The sequence below is a fragment of the Micrasema longulum genome, unplaced genomic scaffold, assembly GCF_059751315.1.
Source record: "Micrasema longulum isolate JH-2025_06_02 unplaced genomic scaffold, ASM5975131v1 h1tg001292l, whole genome shotgun sequence".
NCBI classification, from domain to species: Eukaryota; Metazoa; Arthropoda; class Insecta; order Trichoptera; family Brachycentridae; genus Micrasema; species Micrasema longulum.
The window spans coordinates 376,343-386,305 of NW_028278479.1; the positions used below are offsets into that span (position 1 = coordinate 376,343).

The window sequence follows — 9,963 nt, forward strand, 5'->3', positions numbered from 1 at the left end:
TTTCCCTCTCTGTTGAAATAAATTTAAATATGAACAACTCTCTAGGGAGGAAATCCAGCCAGTCTGCAAGCATTTGGACATAATCGAACATTGTTGAATTTCATTATTTTAGAGTCTCGTGAAGGAACTACATAAAATTGAAGTTTTGAAAGACTCGATAGTATGAGAAAAATTTTAATATCGGAACAATTATCTCTTGTGATTTTTAATTTGTAAGCAATTTTTCTGATGAATTTATGCCAAAAAGACTTAAGTAAATTTATGTAAACAACGTATTAAGGAGACAATATTACAGGGGCGTATTAGAGAATGGGACCAACCAATAAGCAGTTTCACGAAAAAAAACTGTAAAATAAAAATTAATCCACCCTAAGTATTACCGCGACCGGTAGGAAATTTGCCTGTCACCGAACCACAACCCATCTCAATTATTTGAAGTCCGTAGATTTACGCCTTAAGCTTATTTGACACAGGTCGTGCAATTCCATACGACACGGTAAAATTAGGGTGGATTGATATTTATTGAATTATTCTTTTGGTGGCTACTCTCATATAAGATAAGGGATAAGTCCGCCTTAACTGCAGTGGTTGGGACATTCGTCCAGCATGCTTGAGGTCTCGGGTTGGGTTCCTGGCAGGCGTGAAATATTTGTGTTAAATGTTTTTCTACACTACAATATTTTACCAGGGGTGGTGTTCTGAACGCAAAAACGCGCGTAGAAAACTCATTTTTAACGCGTATTTACGTACTAAATATACGCTAATAGAGCGATCTATTCGCGCGCAATTCCGTTCAAAATACCAGCCCAGGGCCGCGATTACAAACGCTATCTTCATCGGTACGTATAGAGACGGTGTAAAGTAAAATCGATATTTTCGTTCGAAAATGTGTATATTTGTATGGAATTTAATATACCTTCGCCGGTAACCTATAAATGAATACGTTAAAAAAAAAAAAAAAATGTAATTTATTTTTCATACAAAGAACTTCATTTTACTTTGTAGATACATTTTAAGATAAATTTTAACTTCCCTTTGTAACACGGGCCCTGGCGTGGCACTTGAAGCGTAAGACTGATCATCTTACCTTCTTGTAACAAATGATCGAGATCCACTGCATGTACTTTTCAAATAGTCTGATTTTTTTAATCAACATGAGTATTTTGCAGGTACACGAAGAACCAACAAAAAATGGTTTTTGGATTATAGTACTGATAACAGAAATGTAATTTAAGCGATGAGTTTGCTTTTCATATTTAAAATGGTCAATAAAATCATATCCCGTGGAGAAATTTATGGCGCGGGTCTTATTTGGCTCCGGGGTTTATTTTTTATGGTTATAACTCTTTTTTTGTATTTTTTATATTTTTTTTCTTTTTTACGGTAAAGTATAACATTTTCTTCATATTTATGTTGAATTTAAATAAAACCAAATAAGCAATATTTCCTTTAGTCCACTCCCGACTAGTTTTGAAGATCGTATCCATCTCACTTCAGAACAACATGACAAAAACACATAACTTATTAGCTCCATATGTATCAATGTAATATTTAGTAATAACTGTAAGAATAAAATAGGATAAAATTCATTAGTTAATTATACCTTGATAAAGAAGCCTGTGTAGCTTTGAAACCGGTCGGTAGAAAGAAATGTGGTTAAAAAAAATGTTTTTTATCTTTATTTTATTTTATTATAACGTGTTTCATAATAAGAAAAACACAGCGTGTAGTTTTTTCCACTTTTCTTTATAAAATGTTCACCGGTGACCGGGTTTCGCCGTGACCGACATCGCCAGACTGATATAAATTCTTAGGTCATATGCAAGTAAAAGTAGAGCTTTTAAATTATGATTGCATATGATTATGGGGATAAAAGAGCTTAAATTAAACGAATTGAAGTATTGCTTATTTATTTATTAATTCATTTTATGTATTTTTTAAATTAAAATAATGTTTCCTCACTGGGGTGGGTGTCTCGTGCCGAGCAAACATTGTATATTATTTTGAAACATATTCTGAATAAATATTAAACAAAATGTATCCTAGAAGTAGAAGAATATTAGGTATAAGGTGGTTCGATTTTATAACTAACATTGAAGTCCGAGAACGGACGCAGCAGCCTCCTATAACGAGCGTCTTGAGGATGCGGCGGTGGACCTGGCTTGGACACGTGCTGCGCATGCCTCAGAAGAACCTAAACCCTAGTTGCCTCTTCTTTAAACCTGCGGGATCACGCCGTCCTGGAAGGCCGTCAATGATGATCTTTAGATTTTATTCGGCGGAATTAAGGGGCGCTGGATTGACATGGGAAGAAGCGAGAGTGCTGGCTGGCGATAGGGTCTCCTGGAGGCAACTGGTGATGTCCACATGCTCCACTTAGGAGCGGATGGGGAAAAGAAGATCCTAGGAGTTACGCTACAAATAAAAAAAAACCTTTACCTGCCGACCTGATCCACTCATCAATCCATGCGAAATCAACCTCCATTATCCATGTTTTGATAGCAATTTTATAGTGAAAGTACTTTTCTTAGTACTTAAAAGAAATGGTTAAAAGAAGGTTGTACAGTTTAATCGAGAAGCAGATCAATCCTCTTCGACCGAATGTCATGTTAATTAAAAATTATGTTGTGTGACGAATTGATTAATGAACACATTCTGGACATTGGGGCATAACTTCAAAGGTTATTATGAAATAACAGTCACCTAAAAGTATTTATTCACAATATTTCAGTACTCAAGTTTAGCGAAAGTCGATTTTCAATTTATCTCATTCATTTATTTATTACAAAATTACATGTATTACATCATTTATAGTAACGTATCTCAGGCCCTATACAATATAATGGAAAGTAGAAGCATACATACTATTCAAAAATACAAAAATGAAATTATAACATAAATATCAATTTCGTATCACTACCTGAACAAAAAACAGCACCATAAGTGCACCGTGTTATGATTTAACAATAAATAAATGTATGCAATGTCTCACAGCAGTCTCCTGAAATGGGAAATTATCACGGATTTTTTTAATTAACTAATAAATTAACGTAAAAAATCACAAACCGATCGGTACTATTCTTATTAAAATCTGTTAAGAAATAAGGAAGATATAAAGGATTAAATTCTAGTAATTTGAATGGTGCCAAAAACAAACAATTCGTGACGTCATCAAGTATGACGTCTTCGGATGTTTTGTGACGTCATCGGATTGTTTTCATCAATGTCTATGGATTTTATAGAGTATTGTAGATAGCTTCCTTTTTCTGTGTCGTTTGTTTACATTTTCCGCGTCCTGTCACTTATCAAACGCTACAAGTTCTGATTAATTATTTTTAATGATAAATTTATAATTCAATTTATCATTACCATAATAAATTAATATTAACAAGAGCTTGAAAACCATAAAATAATTTTAAAAATTCGAGATAAGATGTAATCCCTTTTCCCCTTTAAATGTCAGTGCTTGGAACTGGAGTGTGGAGTGGGTAAGGGGGGGGCTTAAGATAATATGCACAGACAACTCTCCTTATATTTCTATCTGTGGCCTGTGGCATTACCAACATTAAAATGAATGCATTACTCGTGAACTTCTGTGACAAAATTTAATACCAACTTGAGAAACGATCGTTTTCGAAAGACCTTATTTTCGAAACGAAAATAATGAATGAAAATATTCATTATAAGGGTGTATAAAAACATAAGGAGAATCTTTAAAAAATCTTTTATTTGTAGAGAAGGTTAAATCTGATATTCCTCCCGAGTGATTATATACTATTGGTCTCTTTCCTAGACAAAGTCCTATTGTAAATATGTTATTTCATTTATTTCGAAAACATACAGATGTACAGGTTAAATTAATTATTATAAATAGAAACTATAAAAAAATTTACATATAAAAATAGTAGGGCCTGCCATCCAATAATATGTATATAATATGCACATAATTTTACTAAAATAGAGCGATGACGCGACGGTTTAAACTATATAAAGAATAAATATACTGTATTTTAAAATAAAAGAAATATGGATAAAATTGGGAGATAGTAGGAAGGAAAAGAAGGAAATTGATGAGGAGGGGTGAAAGATGAATGTAGGAAAGTAGGAGTGGAAAGTTTATTTATTTATTTATTCACACTCTTTACCAAAATACAATTCCATGTTCACTTTGCCCAGCTAACAAGGGTACATACCCCGTTCCAAGCTAAAAGCAGAGTGTCTCTAGTTTATCTTAAATTTTTATTTACTATTTTGTTAGAGGGTAACAAAAAAGATAATTCCATATTGCGAAAATATATTGAAGTCGTAATTTATTTTCTTTCGATCAAAGTGGATGACTTGTAAAGACTTGTACGATTAGAATGATATTGTTTGTACAAAAATATTCGTAGTGTATATGTCAAAAGAACCATCTCAAATAAAAACAATCCTTGAGAAACAATGTTTGAAACCCTGTTTACCAAATCAAGAATTTCCAAATAATTTGTGTAATCTGCAAGTTATTTATAGTACATTCAAAGTATAGTATACTTATTTGTATAAAAAAAAATAAGCTGGAATGATCGGCTAGTTTCTTGGCTCACCGCAGGCGCTGGGCGCTCTTTATTAAAATTTATATTTATATTAGGATAAAAATACAAGCGGTGGAAATGATTTAAAATAAATGATAATTATTTATTTGTTTTTCTGTAAATAAAGTTACAATAAAACATTATTATGGTTGGTCAAATATAATGGTAAGCTGCGCATAATCGCTTTTATACACGGTTCGCCCCTGCTGGAAGATAGTAATAGTACTTGTAGATGATTGAGTTGGTTAAGTTTATCGCATCGTTTTCACATATTTTTTTATAATTAAGTAGGAACTTATTAAAGTTTATCAAAAAACAAATGGATATGGTTGAGCTTTGACAATCATTTTGGTCACCTTTGTGGCTTTACGAGTATGTTTTATTTTGAATTTGGCTAACTCGTAAACAAACGTCATTGACGCTATAAATAAACCTATTGCTAAGAAATAAAATGAAGTTTGAACGTCTAGATGGGTGAGCTTTCTTTCCCCTTCTTTTCCAATCTGTTGCATTTTCTCTTTGAGGAGAATCGCGTATTGCGTAAAATCGTACCACTTGGAAGACAAACCCGCGCCAAATATTCTGTCCATGAAGTTGTTGATGTGGCTGAGGAAGGGAAACCCCCTGTACACGATGTAAGACATGTGGTAAGTCCTGGGACACTCATCCACGATGTGCAGTTGCTGTTCTCCGTACCGATTCGTGAAGAGCAGTTCTATGACAGAAAATGCATCCGTTCGTCTTTCGACAACGGCAGTTTTTCTTTCTTTGGCAGCTTTTTCGGTAGAGTCATTACTACTCTTGATTATCTTCTTAGACAAACTATTTCCAACGGCGCTGATGTTGACTCCGAATATCTCGGCATTGCTGGTAGTGGCAATTTTCAATCCTGACTTGTCGAGCTCTTTGAGGGTGTTTATATCTTTATAATATGAAGTTGTGCTGTAAACGGTACTCAGTTGTCCCTGGAACAGAATACGACTCAATTATATCACATGTTCATTTTACCCATAGCGGGAGATAAACAAACTATAGTCCTTAAAATGTAACATGATTAGAATGACAGTTGTCAGAAAAAGTGAAGACGTAACTTTGTAGTAACGTCAAAGAAGTTATTTATATTGACACACGAAAAATCATTTGTATCTGTCGTGTTAATTTATTTTTTCAATACTATGCTTGAAACATAAATCAACATTAATATATAAAATCAGCTTTAAAACTAAACTAAACCGAATTATTAACGACGTTCTTACAAGGTTACATCATTTTGCAAAAACGTTAGAGATGGGACAAATTGATCAATGTAAATTCGTCGAATAAAAAAATAATTCTTTTGATGTTGTTCATGAAAAGGGTATAAATGTCTAATTTTTTGGTGAATATTGTGTTACACACTATAATAGGCTTATTTATGCATTTTTTATATAAATTTTTGGAAACAGAGTTTCATGATTGCATGAAATAACTGATAAAATCGATCACTAATGAAATTAGTTCGACAGCTGTTATTCTAATCAAGCTATATTTTAAGGACTATAACAATATTTTCTTGTTTCGCCAGTTTACCTGAAAGACTCCGACAACTATCAAATTAAATATTAGACACATGGAAATAAAAAGCCTCTCTTGGTAAATTCTCGGTAGAGTTACCGGATACGAAATGAAAAGTAGGCAAATCTCCAAAAAATAAAAAGTATTGGGTCTTTTTCTAATGTTTTCAGTATCTGATAACCTGGTTTTCATAAACCACCAGATGAAACCGCTGCATATGGTGCAAATAAAAATGAGTAACCAAACATCGGGGCTAAAAATGAGAAAGATGGACATCCACTGCGGGACCCGTTGCGCTTTGGGAGCCAAAATGCAGAACTGGTCGTAGTATATTGGGTAAGTAAACTCTATTTCGTCAGTACCATATTCTCGAAGGAATCTCGCATTCAGCGATATGTCCATCTCCTTGTTGATTATGTCTTTCAAACTTCCTGTAGATGTACCGTTTTTAATTGTTCCATATGAGTCAGATTTGTCTGTTGGACCTCCAATTATGGGAGTGAAATTAAATTTCTTAATAAGATTTCCCAACACAAATCCATCAAGTCCTGCTATGTTTCCAGTGCGCTTAATGTCGTTTCTCAAATATGTGTCCAAGAAAGTTTTGGGCATTTTATTGACAGCTGTTGGAACTCTTATAAAAAAGTTGATTTTCAACGGGAAACCATTAAAATCTGTGTAAGAATGTAATGTAAGACTGGAATCAAACGTGTCTTCCGTAAAAATGGTCATTCTATCTTGCTTTGGTCTAATAATATCATACTTTACTACGTACATGTGATTACATAAGTAAGGGAGAACTATAATAACCTCTAATATTTTAAATAGTTTCCATAGGGATGCAAAATACTCTTCTGTGACATCTTTTAATGCTTGTGGTGTTTTTATTACATCGCAGTAGCTGTCCTGCAATTCTGTGAGAGTAACCACCAGAACGAAATAAGCTCTGTTAAATCTTACATAAATTGGGATCGGGCGCTCTATCGACGAACACAGAGCTTCGAAAGATTCAAATACCAATATAAAATGTTCGTTCTGATATTTTTGCATTCGTTCTCTAATACCCGATTTGATAATCATCGTATTAGCCTTTAACATTACGAACGATATCAAACGACGGCTGTTTATAAAGCTTATAAAACTGTTCATAAAACAATTGATCCTGTCCGAGTCTTCCGAATTTTCCGAACTGTTCTTACGCGCTTCTATCAGCACTATTGTTTTTGTAAAAGGAGTTGTATAATCGAAACGAGGATTATAATTCACTAGTAAATTAGAATTTATATTGAAAATATCTAAATAATCAACCACTGTCTCGTTCATTCCTTGACTAATCACGTCATTATTGCCATCAAGCAGTAGTATTATCAAGATATACTGGCATACCATATTTACTTTGCTTTCCGGGTTTTAAAATGAATATACAATTTTTAAAAATTGAAAGACAGCATTAAGCAATTCCAATTTTCACAACAATCAAAATATGTTGTATAGAAACACCGATCAAAATTAAAGTTTAATATTATACAGTGTAATATTGGGCGTTCCGAGCATACAACCAACCGGTGTTACACTTGAGTTATTTCTAGAGTATGGAAACCAAAATATCGGGTAATTCATTCAATTTAATTCTTGTTGTTTTCGATAATGTTGTTTTCGAAGTGATTAAGTCGGTCTAAGTTTGAACACCGCCCATGCTTGCCGAAAATAGTCATTTGAAACCCGGTAAAATATTGATCTGATAATACAGTCATTAAGTCTCGGACGCTGTATTTTAAGTTCAACTGTTTACTTAAACCTCATTTTAAATACATTCAGTTGTCACGCTAATAAATATACGGAAATTTTCAAAGACAAATGTTTACATTATTTTTCATATGCCACATTTGAAACGTGATTTTTTGACAAATCGTTCTTTAAAACAAGATAAGGATTCAATTTAGTTCCTCCATTGTTAAAATGCGCAATATTGAAGTTGTAATTTTCTAACCCTTGTAATTTTTACCATGTTCAACATTTCGTCAGCCCCGTTGCGTAATGGTCAGCGCATTTGCCTACCATGCAAGAAATCTCGCGTTTGATTCCCACATGGTTGACTTAAAATATATATTTAAAAAGGTGTTTTACGCTAGAGTATTTCATAGTCCCTAATCTGACACCTGAAGTGTAAGACTGATTATTTTATTTTCATGTTACAAAAACTATCAAAATACGCTGCGATTGGTGTGCCAATGCAGTGCCCTATGCGCCATTCGGTGCGGAAAGGTAATGATGATGATGAGCATTCCCATTCTGCCTATGGGTAGATAACTTTTTTCGATTCTGTATATATGCGTGGTTTAAATATTATATGTACACTTCTACTTACACACTTCTGGTCGAACAATAAGGAGAGGTCCGTAAGAGGTTTTCCCAGAGCATGAATTACGTCATACCCAAAACCCGTATGACTTTTGCTCAGAGACATCTCTCATTTATCGCACCGAGAGTGTTCAATATTTTGGAAGAGCGTATTAAGCTCTCAAGGACAAAAACTATTTTTTAAAAGTAGTTAAGGACTGGATTTTCCTTAGTGGGAAGGATTTGAGTAGGAAACTCCTTGATAATTTCTCGAATATTTGAGTTTACTGTTTATCATATTAATGTGCCATATATATGTGTATTTAAAAAAAAATATATGTTTCTGATCCTATATTTGTGGTGATATACTCATGTGTCTATGTCAACTAATTGCTAGTCCCATTTCAACACAAGACTTTTAGTCCCATGGAGTTGGGACTTATGTTTTAAATCATGTACAATAAACTTATGTGTGTAAATAAATAAATAATAATAATAATGTTGCATTGGAGTTAGTCTACTAAAGGAAACGAAAGTATAATGAAAACTAGTGACAATTTCTTCGATATGTTGCAAAGATTTGTTCGTGGAGGATCGATAAATAAAATTTTATGTAAAGATTGAACGCGTTTTTCAAAACGCGTTTTCTCGCTACCGGCTAGGCTACAACGCTAAAGCATGACATAAATCACTAGGCTCAAGGTTTACTACATAAAATACAGGAATGTGTCAGAAATAAAATTTAATACATAATAATAAGATTCATACATTTATTTGTATCTAATTTAAGTTTCTACCTGATTCCAGAATCTATTTCGATATGCTAAACAGAATTAAGAATAGTCCAGAAGGAGCGTAAAATCATATTTGAATACATCGGACTGTGTCCAATAATTCCCCCACTCCGGTTTACTTTCATCGCGCGTATTCGTGAAGTCGCCGGGTAATGTTGCTTGATGGGAAAAAAAATCATAACACAAATGTAAGGTAAAAAAAAAATCAATTTGCTGATTTCTCTAAAATTTTATTGTGCACTCGAAAACATTGATTGACACAACAGAGTGGATAAGTAAAAGGTTATTTAATATGAGTAATTGAATTAATGAACTTTGAAATTAAAATATAAAACAAATATTATTTGACATGAAACGGACATATTTATATCATGTTAAATAATATTTGATGTTTTAAAGATAATGTCGGTCAAATGTCTCCCACGGCGTTGTTTAATCCGAGGTCTAATTTTCATTAGTTCTTTTATTAGATGAGCAAAGTAAGGTAAAAAAAATTCTGCCCTGGCAACACTAACGAAATTTCTATTTTGTTTCTTCGACAATCTGACAGATGGAAAAAAATCAATTTTCAAGTAATGCATTTGTTATATACACATTAATTTGCAAATTACAGACGAAATGTGATTGCATCCTGTTTCTTTAAAGATCCTAGCAGTATTTCTAAACTTTAAAAGGACACAACATGGCATAGTTGTATTCAAATC

General features: G+C 33.2%; 1 protein-coding gene across 1 annotated transcript; it reads right to left on the reverse strand.

Moving 5' to 3' along the window:
- Positions 1-575: 575 nt before the first annotated feature.
- Positions 576-6,737, reverse strand: LOC148276053 (uncharacterized). The gene is made up of 4 exons (XM_088234817.1): positions 6,372-6,737; positions 6,141-6,251; positions 5,140-5,536; positions 576-631 (listed from the first exon to the last, which is right to left on the reverse strand). The coding sequence occupies exons 1-4, from the start codon at positions 6,735-6,737 to the stop codon at positions 576-578; spliced, it is 930 nt and encodes a 309-aa protein (XP_088090943.1).
- Between the last annotated feature and the right edge of the window lie 3,226 nt (positions 6,738-9,963).